The sequence below is a fragment of the Hyperoodon ampullatus genome, assembly GCF_949752795.1.
Source record: "Hyperoodon ampullatus genome assembly, chromosome: 1".
NCBI lineage: Eukaryota > Metazoa > Chordata > Mammalia > Artiodactyla > Ziphiidae > Hyperoodon > Hyperoodon ampullatus.
In genome coordinates, this window is record NC_136914.1 from 214,096,405 (window position 1) to 214,118,628 (window position 22,224).

At 36.1% G+C, this 22,224-nt stretch overlaps 1 protein-coding gene across 1 annotated transcript in view; it reads left to right on the top strand.

Moving 5' to 3' along the window:
* ATRNL1 (attractin like 1) overlaps window positions 1-22,224 on the top strand; it is a gene marked incomplete at both ends in the record, with an annotated part of 692,251 nt that overhangs the window by 18,740 nt on the left and 651,287 nt on the right. Inside the window, 4 exons of the mRNA XM_079717281.1 lie at window positions 8,296-8,379; window positions 9,548-9,661; window positions 17,296-17,424; window positions 18,776-18,984. Of these exons, the coding sequence (XP_079573407.1) occupies window positions 8,296-8,379; window positions 9,548-9,661; window positions 17,296-17,424; window positions 18,776-18,984 (536 nt within the window). The remainder of the gene's footprint in view (window positions 1-8,295; window positions 8,380-9,547; window positions 9,662-17,295; window positions 17,425-18,775; window positions 18,985-22,224) is intronic.

The window sequence follows — 22,224 nt, forward strand, 5'->3', positions numbered from 1 at the left end:
TAGCTGTGTTCCAATAAAACTTCATTTACTCAAATCTGCAATAGGCCAGTAGTTTATGGAGCCCTGATCTAGATTAACCACGTCAATATGGTTCTCAATCCAAGAACATGATTGCTACAAATTAAAAATAAGTTAATTACTTGAAACTTAGAATGCATTGTAGAAGCGGCATTAGAAATAGAAGAAGCCTGTTTGACCTTTTATGTAGCTGAATTATATGCTACCTAACTTTTGAAAATCTCTACCCAGCTGGAATGTACGGATGATGTTAAGAGTAAGAAGTGAAGAAATAGATTAGAAACTAGGTGTTTGTGGTCAGAGTGTAATCTTGGAGCGTAAGACTTCTGAATTTTAGAACAGTTCCAGGTTGTGAAGATGTCCATAGTGTGTAATGGGAGTTCTTTGCTCAAGTGGCATGGAGGTGAACATTCTTCAAGCTGAAGAAGAGATCAGGAAACTACAAAGGGGGAATTGTTCCTTCCTTATTGTGGAAATGGTAGGAGTTTCCCCCCCTTACTCCTATCTCTTGATGGTGAGAAAGGATTTTCCATCCTTTTATCTTGGTTGGTTGTCAGCCCCTCCATGTTTCTAGTAGAGTGAAAGTGGCAAAGAGGAAACCTCTTTGCAGTAAGTAGAGGCAAGGGTAGGCTCTTGGTAGGGGCTTTTGCTAGGAATGGGTGATGAAGGTACCGAAGGATTTCAGGGGCTGTGGTGAGTAGAGTTTTCTTTGAAATCTGTGTAATTGTGCCTCTGAAGGTGAAGCGGATGGGACAGAGTGGGTGGCTTTCATGTACTCCTGTCGTGTAGCCGAAGTGGGGAAACAACAGTTCTTTCACATCACCTCTTACAGTTGGGAGATAAGAGTTCTAGTTGTAGCTCCTAGAGTATGTGTTTCTTTAGAGGAGGGGAGATATATTTTAAACTAAGGGTAAGGAATTTCCCAACATAGCACAGGACTGGGTCAGTTCGAGTAGGTGGGGTGGTAGAGAAATAGAGGAGTGTTGGGGAAAGACATCCCCAGGAGCGTTAGATTTCCTCATACGCAGTTTGGGAGGTATATTCCTAACTAGGAAGATAGATTAGATTGTAGGTGATAGTTGCAAAGCTGCCTGTTCTTAAATTTCCAGATTTATTTTCTTATTAAAAGAGCTATATATTTCTTGACTATGTATTAAGGTACTTTTTGAATATGTTATACTTCTCTTCTTCCATTAGAGAAGCAATTGAATTAGAAGTGGTTGTGAAAGGTCATGGAACAAATTAGAATTTTCTTTAAAATTAAGTCTCTGAGGCTCTAAACTGTTATCATACTATGTCTGATAATTTGTATCATTTGATTTAGCCCTGATTTGGCGTTTTTGTAATTTAAATTATAGCAATATTTTGACTTTAAGGGTTTGTTACAACGGTCAGTTAGAAACTAGGGAGAAGGATTGTTTAGTGGACCCTATTGATGGATCTAAGCCTTGTTTAGATCAAGAGGAACTTTTATACAGAATTTATATGAGGTTGTGATCAGAACATTTCTAAATCTTAATTGATATTTTCTGTTTGTTGAGACATCATTTTCCTGGTTTCCTGTAGCTATTGTCCATGATTTCCTTTAGAATTTTTGAGTATATTTAAAACAGTTGATTTAAAGTGTTTGTCCAACAAGCTCAATTTCTGTGTTTCCTGAAAGACAGTATCTGTTAATTCCTCCTGTGAATGGGCTATACTTTCTTGTTTCTTTGTATGCTGTGTAATTTTTTTGTTGGAGCCGGGGCATTTGATTATTACAATGTGGTAACGCTAGAAATCGAGTTCTTCCCCCTCTTCAGGGTTTGTTTTTCTTACATGTGGCTGTAGTTGTGTATTTGTTTAATCACTTTTCTAAACTATTTTTTGTAATGACTGTATTCTTTGTTTTGTGTGGTTCCTAAGTCTCTGTTCCTTTAGTGTATGGTAAGCTAGTGTTTTGACATAGATTTCTTCAAATGCCTGGAGTCAAGACAAAATAAAGAATTCTCCCAGTCTGTGCACATTGACTCTGTTGGGACACTGCTTCAGTGCTTAGCCACATTGTTCATGACTCTGCCTTACCCTTCACTTCCTTCTTGCTCTAAGTCTGAAAATTAGCCAGAGGTGGAAGTGTAGAGTCTTCTCAGGTCTTCTCTGAGCTTGTAGTCTAAGAAAAGTCTCCCTGGGCATGCATGTGGCTTCTCAAATTCCCATATCAAAATAATTGATTTTCAACTTTTTAATATATACATTTAGGGCTTCCCTGGTGGCGCAGTGGTTGGGAGTCCGCCTGCCAATGCAGGGGACACGGGCTCGTGCCCCTGTCCGGGAGGGTCCCACATGCCGCGGAGCAGCTGGGCCCGTGAGCCATGGCCGCTGGGCCTGCGCGTCCGGAGCCTGTGCTCCGCGGCGGGAGAGGCCACAACAGTGAGAGGCCCGCGTATCACACACACACACACACAAAATATATATATATATACACATTTAGAGCTATATATTTCTCTCTAAACAATGGTTGAGCTTCATCTCATAAATTTTGATATGGTGTGGTTTTAGTATTAACAATTAAAAATATTTTCTAATTGTCCTTAAGACTTATTAGTCTATTGCTTAGTTGTCAAACTTTTGGGGATTTTAAGTTTATTTATTTATTTATTTATTTATTTATTTATTTATTTTTTTTTTGTGGTACGCGGGCCTCTCACTGTTGCGGCCTCTCCCGTTGCGGAGCACAGGCTCCGGACGCACAGGCTCAGCAGCCATGGCTCACGGGCCCAGCCGCTCCGCGGCATATGGGATCCTCCCAGACCGGGGCACGAACCCGTATCCCCTGCATCGGCAGGCGGACTCTCAACCACTGCGCCACCAGGGAGGCCCAAGTTTATTTATTTTTGAATGGTCACTGTATATGGGGCTGCCACTAATTACATGGCTTTTGAATACATGGTTCCTGTAGCCAGTTGTCATTGATTGATTACATTGATTTAATTCAATTCTGGTGTTACTTCTTGTTGTGGCTTAAGAACAAGTACAGGCAGACCTCAGAGATATTGCTGTTTCAGTTCCAGACCACCACAATAAAGCCAATATTGCAGTAAAGCATCACATGAATTTTTTGGTTTTCCCAATAATGTAGTTGCACATAAGAGTTATGTTTACATTATATTGTAGTCTGTTAAGTGTGCAATAGCATTATGTCTAAAAAGACAATGTACGTACCTTAATTAAAAAATACTCTATTGCTAAAAAATGCTAACTATCATCTGAGCCTTCAGCAAGTCTCAATCTTTTTGCTGGTGGAGGGTTTGAACTACTGTGAGAATTACCAAAATGTGACAAAGAGATACAAATTGAGCAAATGCTATTAGAAAAATGGCACTGCTAGACTTGCTCCATAAAGGGTTGCCACAAACCTTCAATTTGTAAAAAATGCAGTATCTGTGAAGCACAATAAAGTGGGGTACAAGAAAACAAGATATGCCTGTAGTCATTTAAAGAGGGCGAGAATTTATTTTTCCCACTGTCAGCCCTGATTTCTAAAAGACTTTTGCAGGCCCAAAGGGTTAAATAAATCTAGAGGTTCAAGGTTCTCAAGTACATCTACCAGGTGGCACCCTCCTAGGTATCGGGGCACTGTCTTTAGCACTGAAGTCTTGCCAGGGCTGTGAACTAAACTTTTTCTGTAATTCTGCTCCTCTCATAATCTGGTCCTGGGCTGGTTTTCCAGTTTGGTCAACCCTCTGGCCTCAGAAATAGTCTCTTTAAATGTTACAGAGTCCCCTGTCATTTACACCGTATCTAAAATTGGTGGTTGGTGAATTGAGTCTTATAGGATCTTGGGGCAAGCTGCTTATGGGTAGGTGTCTTAGTACAGGCACTCTGCTGCAGTTTTCTGCCTTTAGCATATCAATGGCTTTTAACATCAGTCAACTAATTCCACAGTCCTTGTAACTACCCTTGCTATTTTATTTCTCAAATATTACAGATATCACGTAAGTCTATTGCATTAGTCAGTGCATCACCTTCCTCTGGTATCCTCTCTCAATTCAGCAGAAGTGAAAGTCTTTGTCATTGTGAGCTATAGCATGCCACCGGTTATTGCCACTCTCTCTACCACCCTCAGTGTGACTCTTGTTGCCATCTGGCCAGTGAGTGATCCAGCCCCAGAGCCCATCTTGAAGTTCTGCTTCCTGGTACTGTTAGTTTGGTCACACTCCCCTCCACCACCTTGAAGCAGATCCTGAGACAAGAATTGAGCACATGTAGTATATTTGGGAGATTCAGGGACACTGACAGAAGTGATAGAAGAGAAGGAGCCAATAGGGAGGTATGTTATCAAGTCAGGTACCACACTGCGTGACTGGAGCCAAATCCCACAAGGAAGTGCACTTCATTGTTATTGCAGCAAAGAGATAAGCAAGTTTGGAGTTTTTCCAAATCATTCATTGGCTAAGGGCTGCCCTGCGAGGATGTTGATTCACAGGCACTTTCAGCCCACCACATGCATAGGAAGAGTGGGTTCTAGTAGATAGAGGGAACCCTTCAACATAGATGCAGGTGCTGGCCCGAGAAAGTCAGGCTGGAGTGTATGGCAATGGTCAGAGGGTCTGAGAGGATATGGTGTGATGCTGACACTGTTGGCAATTGTCTATTTTCAGCTATGCAAAATAATATGAGATTACTTTCTAAAGTTGTACTGATTTATCCTATGAGAATTATCTCCACATCCTTGCCAATATTTGGTATTATCAATCTCTTTAATTTTAGCCATTCTGTTGGGTGCGTAGTGGTACGCTCTTGTGATTTTATTTTGCATATCCTTTATTATTATTGGTTGGTTTGGGTCCAATCAGGAAAGAGAATCACACAGTAATTTTAATAGGAAAAGTTTAATGTAAAGGATTATTGACTGTAGCAGAGATTGGAACGAGAAATTGGCTAGTAAGAAGTAAAGAGAACTCTGCAAAATATAGAAGTAGTAGATACAAGGAGCAGCCACTACTACTGTTATGGCTGAGATGGAACACTTAAGTGAGAGTCCCTGTGACCTGGCCTGAGACCAGACCTTGTTGGGAGAGCAGGCTGTGGCTTACTGAATGGCAGAAAAGTCACTGTAAAGCTGTACCTGCATAACTTGCTTAACATCTGCCCTTTGGAACTTGCCATGGTTACTTATGGGATGCCGGGGAAAGCTGTTCACAGAGTGGTGTCTCACTGGAGGCCTCTGCTGCAGAACTGCCTGAGGGGGAAGTGCTGGGGGAAACTGTTGGTGGCTGGGTGCTGGTGGCCATCAGGTACGTAGGAGCCTAGTACCTAGTGCTGCAGGAGCTTGTTGAGTGAGTACATTGGAACCGGGAAGCAAATCCGTTTCCTCCTGCAGTCTCTCCAGCGTGCTCTATTGACAAAGCCTGCAGGCTTAGCATCCTGCCATCTGGAAAAAAAAATATTTAAAGGGCCCAGATCCATTTTCATAAAGTAGGCAGAAAGTCTGAATTTTGAGGTGGGAGGCAATGGATGACGGGCACAGTCTGCCCTTTAATTATTCAGCTTCTTCTGTATGCATCTTTCTAAACACATGTGAACTCCCCAGCAACCAACAAAGCTGTATTTCTACCTAAGAAGATACGCTGCTTTTTCCAAGTGAAGTTCTCATCCTTTGTCCAAAAGGAGGAAACATATGGTTTTGAGAGTCATTGTATCTGTCACTGGTTATGTTAATTGCTCTTCATATTCAGTCATAGTCATGCTAAATATTCCATTATCTAAAGTCTAAATTGTAAAGTTACAGCTTGTAAATAAAATAAAAATGTGAAGGAGAGAGGATGTGTGTGTGTGTGTGTGTGTGTGTGTGTGTGTGTGTGTATCAAATAGAAACTATGTAAAGTTGTTAGGATACTTACCTATTTAATTTGTTAAAAGACCATAATTGATGTGTATGGTTCTGTTCTTCCACTCCTCATACCATATTTATCCTGCCCTCCACTAGAATCTTGGCTCCTTGGAGTTTTACTTGGTGGAGTGACCCACAACCAATGGGTTGAACCCTCAATCATCCTGCTGTAGTTTGGATATTTTTTATGGACCTGTCTTCTAGATCTCTCATCCTCTTTTAGCTGTGTTTAATGTGTTGTTAAACCCGTCCATCGAATTCTTAATTTTGATTAATGTAGTTTTCAGTATTAGAATTTCCATTATTTTTTCAAATATACTGTTACTTTTTACAGTTTTCAGTTAACTGCCGAAATTTTAAATCGTGTCTTTTGTCTTTTTGAACTTAGTACTTCATATTTGTTTTATAGGGCACATCTGATAATAGCCACAATTGGAATATCTTCAGGTCTCTTCCTGAAGATATTCTGTTGGTTCTTGTTTTGTTGTCATCTATCTTTATGTCTTATTATCTTTGATCATAGTAGACATCTTATTTGAAAAATTATTGGTAGAAATAATTTGAGGACTAGGATAATGTTATGTTTCTTCAGAGAATATTTTTGTATCTTCCGTTAGGAGCCTTGGCATATTAGTTCTAGTATCACCTTAAGCCAGTGGTAGGTCTTGGGGTTTTCTGTCATCCTGATGACTTGTAGCTGGGTTGCAGTCCACGTAATGGCTGGTTTCTGGTACACCTTTACCCTTATAGAAAATCTTTGTGTCCCAGTTCAGAGTGCCGTGTTGTTTATTTGAGCCCCTACCTTTTGTAGGTTGTTGCGTCCAGCTTTTGTCCCCCTTCTTCCTTGAGGCTGTCAAAAGTACTCTCAGCCTTTTGGCCGTCTCTAATAAATAGATAAAATTCTCCATAACAGAAGTAGCTGTGGATGCCTGGTTCCTCTTTAAAGAATTGGCAACTTCTGGATCTTGGCTTAGTAGGTCTTACCATTTTGTTACTTATAAGATTTTAAAATTGTTCTTTAGCTTTTTAAGTTATCTTCAGTGGAGGTTTGTCTGAATTAGCTCATCTGGAGCTATTATTGGAAGTGAAAAATGAGGACAAGCTATTTAACTTGTTATTTAAAATGTGCTTCAGTTTTCTCATCTGTAATATGGGATTAATAATTACTATCTTGTGGGGCTTTTGAGATTTTTAAGTGAGGTAACACATTATGAGCTTACAGTAATACCTGATACTGTAAAATGCTTAATTTATTATTATATTACTTTGAGAACATTGGAATGTTTAAAAACTTTTCCAATCATGAATTAGCCCTTTTTAAAACCCAAACTAATTTGCAGGGATTACGAAAGACTTTCAAATAACATTTACGTTAATTGACCTTTCTGTTATCCCTGATTTAGGCAAGTGAAACTCTTTTCCTTTAATGTTTTTGAGACTCTGTGCTATAAGGAAAATTTAATTTTGTCTAAAACTAGATAATTACCCTGATATCTGTGTATACATGTATGTATGTATGAATATATGTGTGTATGTATATGGGGATATATAAAGACTAATAAGCCATTGTGTGTGTGTGTGTGTGTGTATGTGCCTGTGCACGCGTGCGTGTATGTGTGTGTGTGTATGTCTACATAACTACATAAAGGCTAAATGGGAAGATACCTTAGTTATTTAAAATATTGTCTTTTGTTGATAAAATATAATTGGGCTGGAGCTAAGGAGAACAAAATGGAGTAGAACTGGGTTATTGTTTAAATATTTTAAAATTCTGAAAATTTGAAACTTTTCTAAATATCTTTTTCTTTTTTGTGTTTAAAATAGAGGATAATTACAAAACCCTTGATTTACCCTATTTTTAAAATTGACTGAGTTCTTGGACTAGATATAAAGTTGACGAAAGAAAATGATTCTAAAAACAGGTAGCTGAACTCAATAAAGTCTGGTGACAGCTACTTCAGCAGTCTTGCTGCATGAAAAGCAAACATAGCTAACAATGTAACCTCCGAAAGTGCTAGGTACATATACTATTTCTCTACTCCGTAGATCTGCATCTTTCAAAGTGCATTTGATCTTCTTTCTTTTGCATCCATCTAATTTTTGTGCAGAGTAAGTTTAACAGTCTATTTTGCATCAGCATCGAACCCATCTGTATAATATTGTCTTTCAATGTGTTTTTCCACTTTGTAAAATGAAAGAATCATAATACATAAAAATTTAAAGAAATTCAAAATAAGTTTTCTTTGAGATTTAGAGAGATGATCTATGGCAATCTGAAAATTTTCTTAAGTTGTAAATAAATTCTCCTCTTTGGAAGTTTGGTTTAGTGTCTTTTTAAATTTTTTATGCTACTGTGTGTCTTAAAGTTACTTTAAGGTAATCATTTTCATGATTTTGTTTTCTAGGTTAACAGAACCTTCTGGATATTTAACAGATGGTCCAATTAACTATAAGTATAAAACTAAATGTACATGGCTAATTGAAGGCTAGTAAGTATACAGTTTGCATTAAATTATTTATTCTGAAATGATAAAGAAGGTGATTATATCAGTGTTAAAGCATTAAAATATTAACAACTTCATAGCTATATAGTTTATTCTGTTGCTTATTATTGGAAAACATTATTCATGATGTTTTAAAATGAGATTGATAAATTTTAGATACAATGTTTAATGTAAATTATAATACCCTTTTACTTGTGATAATAGTTTGATTTTTACATATATTTATTTTTAAGTTATGTTACTATGGCATTAAGTCAAGTATGCATTTTTGTTTTTTTTTAAATCGCTTGTTATGGAATTTGAAGACTGCATAGAAAGTATAAAAATATTCCATGCTGAATTATGCCATTGGTTCATACTATTCAGCATTTTAGTTCTAAGGGTTTTAAAAAAAGAACATTTTGTAAAAGAGAGAGTTAATTGTCCTTTTAGAGGCATTTTTCAGTAATTAGGGCTTGAGACTGAATTTATCTATTTAAACATATTATGAATGGATCATAAATCATATGAGTTGTTTTTGAACTATTTTATGATTTTAAAGAGTGTATTTGGAAAACTGGGTTTTTATTTTTGTTACTTTAAAGGTTTTTTAAAACTTCAAGGTTATTAATTCCCTGTGTACCTGTGGTCTCATTTATTTGTTAACAAATAACAGTATATCGTATTGAGACCTTTTGATTAAAATTTGAAGACCTTATTAGTGCCTCTAGTTAAGAGTTCATAGAAATAAGAACAGTCTTGAGTGTTGAATTTAAAAATCAACTTTATTCAAGTACAATTTTCATACAATGAAATACACCCATATTAAGTGTACAGTTCAATAAGGTTTCAGTAATGTATACAATTTATGTACCTCCACCTTAGTCAAGACATAGAACATTTCCTGTTGACTAAATTTTTATAAGACATAGAACATTTCCTCTTGACTAAATTTTTAGAAAAGGATGATACATATGGCTGGTTAATAGATTTTAGAGTTGTATATCATTTTTACAAATTAGATATGACTGGTTATCAATCTTTTATACTGATGATATATGGATTTATAGCTAAATTATCTGTAAATAGATTTTTAATAAAATACTCTAAGATTTCTTTAGACCGTGCTTTACATATTACATATTAATTTTAAAATATTTTAATTTTTTTTCAGTCCAAATGCAGTGTTACGATTAAGATTCAATCATTTTGCTACAGAATGTAGCTGGGATCATATGTATGTTTATGATGGAGATTCAATATATGCACCTTTAATAGCTGTACTTAGGTGAGTAGTTACGTTTAATTGATGAATTTATAGTCAGTTGTAGAAAAGTAACCGTATAATTTATTAATTTTAAATATATACTCATCTTTACTGCAAAAATAAATTTAGCATAGGCGTTGATGGCTAAACTTCAAAGATGGTGTAAGACTATGATGATACTGTGGCTGTCAACTTAGGGGTATATATAATAATGTAAACATTGATGTAACAGAGATAAGTAGTTACTGTTTCAGAAATGTAGATTTATTAATAAATATCCCTTATTCTTGCTGTACATAGTTCATTCTTTTAAAGTGAATTGAATCTGTTTTCAGAACTATCTGTATTTGGATAGATTAATGTGAGTTCTAGCTGACAAAGGAATTAATAGATATATATTTTATAGTTATCTTTTTATTTTAGAGAAATTATAAAATTTTAAATTCTGTAAAAACAGGTTAAGTTATGCTTTATGTAGTGGTTTAATAAAGAAGGTGTTTCTATCAGTTCTCACAGTTGGGGAATTTTGGTTGTTTCCAAATATTTTATTGTTAGTCAGGTAGTAAGATTTAATTTAAAAATTTTAAAGTCACAGCATTTTCAGTATCAGTTTAAAACTCTTTATTATGTATGTACAAATTATTATGAAATGTTTTATGAACAGGAGAGAATATATTAGATAGAAAAATTTTTGAGCATATAGTGTAGATTTAGTGTACAATTTAACTAACATGATTGTTGACCAGTTATTCATTACATTATTCCTTACTTTTGTTACTTACACAGTATCTCTTATATGTCCTGTCATTGTTAAAAATTTAAATATGGATAAAAGCTTATTCTTCCCTTCAACATTTTTGATTTTATTTTTCTTTTTACTATTTATGTTGTAAACTGTTTTAACAGGAATGTAAACTATTATTTTTTTGGACAAACACGTAAGGGCTGTATTTCCGAATGACTGTTTGAAAATGACTCCTTGAGAACTTAGATGCTTATTCTGTGATATTGCTATTGCTCAAGATACTTGTAGAACTTAATTTTTGAGTTGTTTGAAAATTATAGAAAGGGTATTCTGGAGTAACCCTTCATCTAACACCAATAGATAGAAAATGGAGCAGAGCCTTGTGAATAATTATGTTGTAAGATAATTTATTGCAACAATTAGATAAGATACTAGGTTCAAACACTTATTTTTAGCAATTTAGATATAACCGTTATCATTCCTCTATTTTTATGACATTATTGACTGACCATCATTTAGATGTGTGCCTTTTCATTTGTTTTTCTAGTAGTTGTGATGACTGCATTAATTAACAGTGATTCATTAACACTCTTACCAGCCATTTCTTGATACTAAAGGAAGCTTTTGTAAGATAATTAGCAGGATGGGATTTAGTATATGACTGTGAAGGTGGAACCAGTCACTTTTCATCAGCAAGTATTCCTGTTAACTATTCTGAGAGAGATGGAAAACTCATGTTTATTGAATATCCACTTGATTGTAAACACTGTACTAGGCAGTTTAAATGTCATCAGTCCTTGTTAGGATATTGTGGAAGAAGTACTATAATCCCTCATTTATTGTTGAGAAAATTGAGACTCAGAGAAATAAAGTTTTACTTCTAATAGATGGTAGAGCCAGGATTAGGACTTGACAGTCTCCGGACTTAAAAGCCTATACTGTTTGTACTTCATTTTACTAAGAATTCAGAATCTAAATGTTTGAATTATTCCAGCTGTATAAGAATTTATTATTCAACAAACGTTTGATAACCTCCTCAATTCAAGAGACTGTCATAAGCCTGGAGGATGCAGTAAGGAGTAAGATACAGGCCATTGCAGACACCAGCTACCTGAAGTTGCACCCAACTTTATAGGTTAAGTGCACAGTCCTTCACAAAGCTGCCCTCACTTCAGATAACAGCTGCAAGTTCAGGGGTCTCCAGGCCACCTGCACTTCTGACCCGCTGGCTACATATTTAGAGGTGCCCGTGGCCCCCTCAGGTTCAATAATTTGCTAGAATAACTCACAGAACTCAGGAAAGCACTATACTTATGATTATAGTTTTATTATAAAGGATAAAAATCAGGACCAGTCAAATGAAGAGACACATAGGGTGAGATCTGGGAGCATCTCAAAGCTGTGTCCTCAGGACATATGTTACCCCCCCAACATATCAGTGTGTATTGCCACTTGGGATGCTCACCTGATTTACAGGTGTACAGAGTTTTTTGGGGGTTTCCTTTTGTAGGTATTATTGATCTAATCATTGGCCATAAGGTTGAATGCAATCTTTAGCCCCATTCTGACTCTGGAAGTCAGATTGATCTCTTGTGGCTTAAAGCCCCAGCCAATCACATGGTTGGTTTTTCTGGTGTGGCCAGCTCCCATCCTGAGTCACCTCATTAGCATAAACTCTGAGTCCACCATGAATAACAGAGACATTCCTATCACTTGGGAAATTCCAAGGATTTGGAGGCTACATCACCACACAGTAGTTGGGCACTGGTGGTGGTATGTAAACAGATTTTTTATACAGCACAATAGGTGTTACAATCAGGTTATGAAAAGAGTGCTATATGATTTCAGAAGTAATGAATTCGTCATGGTGAGTTTCATCATGAGTAGAAGAATGATAGACAAAGTGTGGGGGTCAGATAGGACATTCTAGGTAGAGAAAAACATACGTACAAAGGCGTGTACACACTGAAGAACATTATATTTTGCGTCAGTAGTAAGTAGTTATGAGTAACTTGATCATAGGAAATGTGAAGGGATAGGTAGGTGCCAGATTACCCAATAAATGGTAATTAGGAACATCTACTGAATACTTACTATGTGAGGGGCAGTGTGCAAGAGTTCTTTATATGTATCAAGTCATTTAATCCTCACAATAACCTTTTAGGTAGGTATTATTATTGCCATTTTGTAAATGGAGAATTAAGGCACAGAGAGATGCTGTGAGTGGCCCAAAGTTGCTTAACTGGTTGGTGATAGAGTCAGAATATGAGCCTGATTTTATAATACTGTAATCACTGTAGTGTTGCTTTCTTGTTACCGCACTAAAGAAATTGGACTTTATTCTGTAGGAAAGACTTTTTAGAATATGGAGAATGGATTGGAATGGAGACCTGCTATTTTTTTTTTTTTTTTTTTTTTTGTGGTATGCGAGCCTCTCACTGCTGTGGCCTCTCCCGTTGCGGAGCACAGGCTCCAGACGCGCAGGCTCAGCGGCCATGGCTCACGGGCCCAGCCGCTCCGCGGCATGTGGGATCTTCCCGGACCGGGGCACGAACCTGTGTCCCCTTCATCGGCGGGCGGACTCTCAACCACTGCGCCAACAGGGAAGCCCAGACCTGCTATTTTTTATTGTGTGCTAGATGATCATGTGCTGGACACCATGTTTGTAAAGTCATAGGTAGTGATAATTTGAGGCCTAGAAAGTTATTATATTCCCAAAGAGTGCCTGGGGACACTAGAAATCCACAATCAACTGAATTCTAATTCAGGTGTTGAGGTAATTCACACCCAAACTGAAGTTCAGTCCCCTGAAGGGCCTGTCTTCTACTAGTTCACTTTTACATCTAGTTTTTGGGGTCTCAGGTCAAAGTGAGGGCCCTGTGTTCTACTTTTTGGTTTCCTAGCTATGTAAAACAGCCCAGTTTCTTAGCCCTTCAGACCTCACCTCCAACTTTGAAATCAGTGAATGCCCATAAGGAGAAATGGCTCCAATTCGTGGGCTTACCCTTTTCTTAGTTCTCCCAGTACCTTCAGGCTGATTTTTTTTAACTGTCATTTTTTCTAGTTGATTTCAGTGGGAGGGTTGGTTGGTCCAAATTGGTATGTTATGTGAGAAGTGTGAGTCCTCTTTCATTTACTGTTTTCAAAACACTTATAAACAAACAACCAAGCAAACAAATCTGCTCTTTTCATCTGTTTCAGAGGGATTAATCATATGTGTTATAAACATCTGGGAATATTATTTTTAGTAATGTAATCATTTGATATAATCTCACTGCAATGAAGAATATATATGTGAAACTAAAACTGGTCTTACAGAATTTTAATTGTGTTGACAGCCTTCTTTTAAAATCTTTTGTTCTTTCACAAACATAAGCTAGTCGATGTTATAATAATTATTACAACATCAAGCATTGATTACTTTTTAATTTGTTTGCTTTTCGAAATGTGTTTACAAAATAAATTATTTGACTATAATATTTCATTTTGTTCTGTCAAATATGATTTGAATGAGGGAATTCAGTTCCTGGTGGTGCCTAAACATAAGTTTAACAGTGTCTAAAGGCATTGACTATTTTGAGTAATGTAATTTGTTGTTAGCAGCTTCTTTTCTTTCTCAGATTTTATGCTTTCATAGATTTAGAGAGGATAGTATGTATAAATAAATGAAGATACATAATTTTCCCCCATGAACAAGTAGGGTTAAAAAGGGAGAAGTAGGGCTTCCCTGGTGGTGCAGTGGTTGAGAGTCCGCCTGCCGATGCAGGAGACACGGGTTCGTGCCCCGGTCCGGGAAGATCCCACATGCCGTGGAGCGGCTGGGCCTGTGAGCCATGGCCGCTGAGCCTGCGCGTCTGGAGCCTGTGCTCCGCAGCGGGAGAGGCCACAACAGTGAGAGGCCTGCGTACTGCAAAAAAAAAAAAAAAAAAAAGGGGAGGGGGGAGTACCAGTTATTAATTTAGAACTCCTGCTTTTATACATTTATATTTCTCCCCATAAACTTCATTTTCTTTTGTGTGTGTATGAGTAATATTGTCTTTTGGAATAATTATATATTAATGTAATTTGCATAAGTATGCAAAATTCTAAAGAAATATAAAAAGTGTGTATTTTAAGATGACCTAAAATACTTAGATTAGTGTATTGGAAATGTACAACTTTAACTAGAGTAGCATTGTAGTCACTTAGCTGATGTGGAATGTTCTATCTAGCTTCATGAGAATTTGCAACTTGTGGGGAAAAGTAAGGCTATAAGGTCACTTGTTAGAGTACCAAGGTGGTTTTATTTTATTTTATTTTATTTATTTAATTGAAGTATAGTTGATTTACAATATTATAGTAGTTTCAGGTGTACAACATAGTGATTTGATATTTTTATATAGATTATACTCCATTTAAAGTTATGAAATATTGGCTATATTCTCTGTGCTATAATTACATCCTTGTATCTTACTTACTTATACCTAGTACTTTGTACCTCTTGATCCTCTTCCCCTATCTTGTTCCCTCCGCCACCCCTCTCCCCACTGGTAACCACTAGTTTGTTCCCTGTATCTGTGACTCTGTTTCTGTTTTGTTATATTCATTTTTTGGTTTTATTTTTTAGATTCCACATGTAAGTGAAAACATATAGTATATGTCTTTCTCTGTCTGACTTAATTCACTAAGCGTAATACCCCCCAGGTCCATCCATGTTGCTGCACATGGCAAAATTTCATTCTTTTTATGGCTGAGAAATATTCCATTTGTGTGTGTGTGTGTGTGTGTGTGTGTGTGTACCATATCTTCTTTATCCATTCATTTCTTGGTGGACACTTAGGTTGCTTCCGTATCTTGGCTTTGTAAATAATGCTGCTAAGAACATTGGGGTGCATATATCTTTTTGAATTAGTGTTTTCATTTTCTTTGGATATATACCCAGGAGTAGAATTGCTAGATCATATGGTAGTTCTGTTTTTAATTTTTTGAGAAACCTCTGTACTGTTTTCCATAGTGGCTGCACCACTTTATATTCCCATCAAGAATGCACTAGGGTTCCCTTTTCTTCACATCCTCCCCAACATTCATTATGTTGTCTTTTTTTGTTGTTGTTGTTCATTTTTTAAAAATTTATTTTTTTATTGAAGTATAGTTGATTTACAATGTTATGTTAATTTCTGCTGTACAGCAAAATGACTCAGTTATACACATCTATACATTCTTTTTTTTTTTTTTTTGGAACTGAGGTGCTATAATGTGCTCCCTTTTTTTTAATTTATTTATTTTTTTATTATTAGTTTCTGCTTTATAACAAAGTGAATCAGTCATACATATACATCTGTTCCCACATCCCTTCCCTCATGCATCTCCCTCCCTCATTATGTTGTCTTTTTGATGACGGCCATTCTGACAGGTGGAGGTTGATGTCTTATTGTGGTTTTGGTTTGCATTTCCCTAATAATTAGTGATGTTGAGCATCTTTTCACGTGCCTGTTGGCCATCTGTATGTCTTCTTTGGAAAAATGTCTGTTCATGTCTTCTGCCCATTTTTTTTTTTTTTTTTTTTTTTGGTACACGGGCCTCTCACTGTTGTGGCCTGTCCCGTTGTGGAGCACAGGCTCCGGACGCGCAGGCTCAGCGGCCATGGCTCACGGGTCCAGCCGCTCTGCGGCATGTGGGATCTTCCCTGACCGGGGCACGAACCCATGTCCCCTGCATCGGCAGGTGGACTCTCAACCACTGTGCCACCAGGGAAGCCCCTTCTGCCCATTTTTTAAACAAGGGTTTTTCTTTGTTTGTTTGTTTTGTTTTTTGATGTTGAGTTGTATGAGCTCTGTATATATTTTGGACATTAACCCCTTATCAGACATATCATTTGCAAATATCTCCTCCCATACAGCAAGGTTGTCTTTTCATTTTGTTGATCGTTTCCTTTGCTGTGCCAAAGCTTTTAAGTTTGATTAGGTCCGATTTGTTTAGTTTTGCTTTTGTCTCCCTTGCTTGAGGAGACAAGATCCAAAAAAATAATGCTACAGCTTATGTCAAAGAATGTTCTGCCTATGTTTTCTTCCAGGAGTTGTATGGTTTGTGGTCTTACATTTAGGTCTTTAATCCATTTTGAGTTTATTTTTGTGTATGGTGTGAAGGCATGTTCTAATCTCATTGTTTTACATGGAGCTGTCCAGTTTTCTCAGCACCATTTGTTGAAGAGTCTAGCTGTTCTCCATTGTATATTCTTGCCTCCTTTGTCATAGATTAATTGACCATAAGTGCATGGCTTTATTTCTCATCCCTCTGTTCTGTTCCATTGATCTATGTGTCTGTTTTTGTGCTAGTACTCTTACTGTTTTGATTACTGTAGCTTTGTAGTATAGTCTGAAGTCAGGGAGGGTGATACCTCTGGCTTTGTTCTTTTTTCTCAAGGTTGCTTTGGCTATTCAGGGTCTTTTGTGGTTCCATACAAATTTTAGGATTATTTGTTCTAGTTCTGTGAAAAATGTCATGGGTATTTTGGTAAGGATTGCATTGAATCTGTAGATTGCTTTGGGTAGTATGGATATTTTAACTATATTAAATCTTCTCCAAGGTGGCTTTAAATGAAGGTTTACATATGACTTAAGTTAATGATCACCCTATAGTATTATGACAGAATGGATGGCAGGACAAAAGGGAGAGATGGGACATAGCAGTCCAAATGGTGAGAAGAGAAAAAGGAGTATGGTGGCATGAGAGTAGATGTTAGTCTGTTGGCAGCAGTAGCAGAGCTAATTGGTGAGAAATGGCTAGGAACTCATTTTAGATTTATTCTTCTAGTTGCCCATTCTAACATAGATACCTAGTGATTCTGACAAGAATATTTTGAGTAAATTTTGTGTGATTAACTGTCATATGTACATTAATATACAGAGTGTTCAATTTTGCTCTCTTACAGTGGTTTGATAGTCCCTGAAATAAGGGGAAATGAAACTGTGCCTGAAGTTGTTACAACGTCTGGCTATGCACTGTTACATTTTTTTAGTGATGCTGCATATAATCTAACTGGCTTCAACATTTTTTACTCGTAAGTATTTTTTCAAAAAAATTCATATTGTAACGATTCTTATAATTTGACATTAAAGAGTTTATTGTTTGTTTTTATAAATGTCTTATATACCAGGAGCAGGCTAGCGTGTTAAATTCCAAAATATATAGCATCTCTTCCTAAGTAACATAAAATTTTAATAATATCCCAAAATACTGTCCAAGCTTGTATAGGATAGTTTCTTAGTCTCAGGACACTATGGTAACAAGTTAAGTTTGGTTAAAAATTAATTACAAAATTAAAAATTTTTGGAAAACGATTAAGTAAACATATTATACAAACTTTACTGGTAATAACAGATGTGTAGGATTGCAGGGAGCCCTCATCTGCCCTACTGTGCCCCAAGGTATTTTATACCTAATTTGGAGAGTGAATGAGAGCTGAGTTTTCATAGTCCTTCTGTGTTCCAAAGACTGTACTGGATGCTTTATATATATTATATTCTTTAATTCTCTTCTCATCAGTTCTGTCAAATGGGTATTTTTCCCATTTTACACATGAGGAAATTGAGGCTTAGGAGATAAGGTGAGTGGCTATATACCACTGTCTTCTCTAAAATTAAAAAATAGTATTTATTGAGCATCTATTGTGTAGACTCTGTATACATTTTTATATCTGGAAGTCCAAGGGTGAAGTGAATTAGCCAGAGATACTTTCAGTTGCTTTCATTAGGAATGGCCACAGAGGAACTTGATACATTTTTTTGTTTGTTTTCTTCAGGAACGTAGAGAATGATACCAGAGAATTTTTCACGAGGAATAAAATATTCTAAATATCCTTGAATCAGCAGTTTATTATAGGATTTATTTATATCAAGAATTTACACAAGGGAGAATAAATATATAGTAGAATATAATCAGTTAGAGAGCTTTAAAATAAAACTTGGTAAATATCCTTTTACTTCCATAACAGTGTATAGGTGATAGCATGCTGTTTAAGTATTATATAACCAGTTTAAATCTTGGCTTCTCATATTGTTTCAGGTATTCATGAATTTAATTTTTTTCTGTGAAATATATATTCAAAGCAGTTGAGTACTTAAGTCTTTACAAAACAGTGTGCTTGGAACTGTATAGATCCTGCAGATGTTGAGTATGTAGTCTTGGTAGCAGAGTAAACTCATTGAATGAACTGAGGCCAATTGCAAATATGTGTAACCGAATTGCTTTGGGGTTTAAAAGGTACAGAGTAAAGAATTGAAGTCGCATTGTAAAATTGCGTTAAATGAGGCACGTAGACACAACATAAAAACTATAAAGTTAACAAAATATCAGCCAAAGTTCTTTTTCAGTTGTCTTGAATTTGAATATATATGAATTATATTTTACAGAATCAATTCTTGTCCTAACAATTGCTCTGGTCATGGGAAGTGTACAACTAGTGTCTCTGTTCCAAGTAGAGTATATTGTGAGTGTGATAAATACTGGAAGGGTGAAGCTTGTGACATTCCTTACTGTAAAGCCAATTGCGGCAGTCCAGATCATGGTTACTGTGACCTAACAGGTGAAAAGCTGTGCGTCTGCAATGATAGTTGGCAAGGTAAGTGGCTTTTGAAACATTGATTTATGTATCTAATATATTAATACAAATTCTACACTCATTTGTTTTGCTGTAGTTTACACACCCAAATCTCATGTATTTGTTTTATTTTTAGAATTTCAGTAACAGTCAACTTCTTAATAGCTTGCTTCTTCACAAATAAAATCAGTAAAGATTTTGTCTACATGCTATTTTGAGAATCAAGTGAAGTTATATATGAAACTCTTTAAATTGTAGACATGTGATCATTATGATCTTCTTTAATTTTTTGTTGAGTTCCCAAAGATTTGGTGACGTGGCTGAAATTAACACGTGGTACATTCAAATTTGATTTATAATGGGTAATATAAATAGTATATTGCAAAAATAGATGCTCATCTGGGAAGGTACTGGACTATATTAAACTTGTTTCTTGGGAAAGACTGACCTCTTGTGGCTATGTTTTAAAAGAACATAGAGTATTTTTAAAAGTTTAGAAGTTTTACAGCTGCTTATTGCAAAAGCAATGAGAAGAATTGGGGAAGAATTTCTAAACAATTTTTATAAATATTATTAAAGATTAATTTTAGGCTGCATTGAAGAGTTTTAACTTACTTAAGTATTTGGGTATAAAATCATAAATCTTGTCATTGTGGAATTTAATGAAGAGATAGGTCCTAGTTATCTATATACTTACCCACCCAGAACTTGCTTTGTGCAGATTATATTTACATATTGAGAGCTTACTTTGTGCCAATGTATTAATGTTGTTGATGGGGGAACTTTGACTCAAGAAATACATAATCGAAAGTTACATGATCATGTGTTATTATAAAACAGTGTAACAGTAGTAGCAATAGTTCCTACCAGAGCTGTCTAAAAGTAAAAACCAAAGAGAATGGTTTCATATTCAACATTCTTGAGACAGGTTTGAAAAAATGTTACTAAGTGTGCTGAGTACTTATTTAGAGGAATTATTTTAGGCTTTCTGTAAATTATGCCCATTTTAAACCCATGTTATTTCATTAAAAAATTAGTTGCTCCAACCATATGAAATACCAGTGATTTCTTTCTTTTTTTTTTTTTCTTTTCTTTTCTTAAATTTTCCTCCCACCCTCCCTATCCCACCCCTCCAGGCAGTCACAAAGCACCGAGCTGATCTCCCTGTGCTCTGCGGCTGCTTCCCACTATCTATCTACCTTACGTTTGGTAGTGTATATATGTCCATGCCTCTCTTTCGCTTTGTCACAACTTACCCCTCCCCCTCCCCATATCCTCAAATCCAGTGATTTCTTCTTGAATTGAATTTGATTTCGTACTATGATTATGACAGATACAAATTTCTCAGTGTGTTTTTTTTTTTTGTGGTACGCGGGTCTCCCACCGCTGTGGCCCCTCCCGCCGCGGGGCAGAGGCTCCGGACGCGCAGGCTCAGCGGCCATGGCCCACGGGCCCACGGGCCCAGCCGCTCCGTGTGGCATGTGGGATCCTCCCAGACCGGGGCACGAACCCGTGTCCCCTGCACCGGTAGGCGGACTCTCAACCACTGCGCCACCAGGGAAGCCCTTCTCAGTGTTTTTAATTATACATATAAGGCATATATTTTGTTGAGTGGCTATTTTAATAAATCATGACCTTTCTTCCCTTAAAAAGTGCCTTGAGGTATCTTTTTTTTTCCATTGCAGTCTTGAAACTAAAATAACGTCCTTTTTTATGGAGAGAATAGTACACCAAGAATATATTTAAATTAAGGCCTGAGAAATAGAAGTATAGCTTATATGCTTGGTGTTTTTCTGACTGGTCTTCATCTGCTATTAGTCCCCATCTCATTTTAACAGTCTTGAAAGCAAAAGAGGGATATATTTGTATAATATTCTCTATGAACAGCTCTGTCCTTTTTTGCTCTTTACTTCCTTTTAGTAGTTCTTTAAAATGCTTTATTTTCTGGAGGTTTTGTAATATGTATCTGGTTGAAAATATTATCTTTTGTTTCTCTGGCTTTTGTTTATCAGCATTTCACATTTTATTATTCTTGTCAGGAGTGCCTGAAATCATAAAAATTCCTGGCTCTTAAATGTGTATAAGCAAATGAAAACGGGGAAGCAAATGCTGGGTTTGTTTACTTTTAAAGCAAAGTGATAATATGAATAAGTTTATATATATATATATATATATATATAAACACATACACATATATGCATGTACACATATATTTTAAAAAGTTAGAATAATGTTAAAGTGCTTTATTATAAAATATGTAGAAATCAGATACATTTTTATACCACTATTAATTCTTTGTAATTAAATAATTCATCTCTGAATTGATATGAATGTTTTATGGGTTGTGTTTGGTGAAATGGATATTGTGCGTGTTTCAAGACAGATGATGTGCAGATTGGTTTCTTTGAGCCTCCAAACTGACTCCTGATTCTATATCTAAGGAAGCATAGCTTAAAGTAGGTGGGATTGTTGACTATATCACTGGGTTTTAATTTTAGATATATGGAATGGGAGAAGAAACCATTGAGGGGAAACGGAGAGAGAGATTTGTTTCTAGGGCATCTGAGGAATGATCAAAGATCTGGAGATATTTGAAATGAGAGCTGAGGAGGCAATCTTTATGAGATTCAGAGTCTGGCAGTTTTTTTGTAATGTGTTATTTGGAACTGGATTCTTTGGGTTAAGAATAACAGATTGTTGCTATCTTCATTATATTTTATCCATTTATGTTGGTTAATTTTACTTACTCTGGTTCTGTGCTAGTATATAAAAAGAAAATAAATGTTTTTTAGAAACTGAGATTTTATTAAGAGAATCCAGAGGAAAAGCCTAGATTTTTGTTAAGTCTTGAATCCCTTCCTCACATTTCTCTAGTGCTTGTCCCACCTAGGCTTCACACCTCCTTGTTTTCCAAATTTAGTTTTTCTATGTAGCATCTCCTAAGAGTTTTGCTTAGCCATTACTATACTTTTTTCCCCCTTAGCTTTCTCATCTAAGTCTTTCTTCCTTAACCATCTGCTTTCACCTTTTTACTGTTTTAGGCAGTAGGAGTATATTTTAAGACTAGATGGCACCATTAAAGTCAGCTGTCCCCCTTTTTCTGTGGAAAGCACTTGTAACAACCTGAAATAGTAAAGAATATAGTAAATAGTAAAGAATATGGAAAATGCTAGTGCAACATTTTGAAAAGCATACAAGTTTATTGTATAATGTTTAATTTTGTTTAATAATGTTTAATTTTGTATAATGTTTAATTTTGTT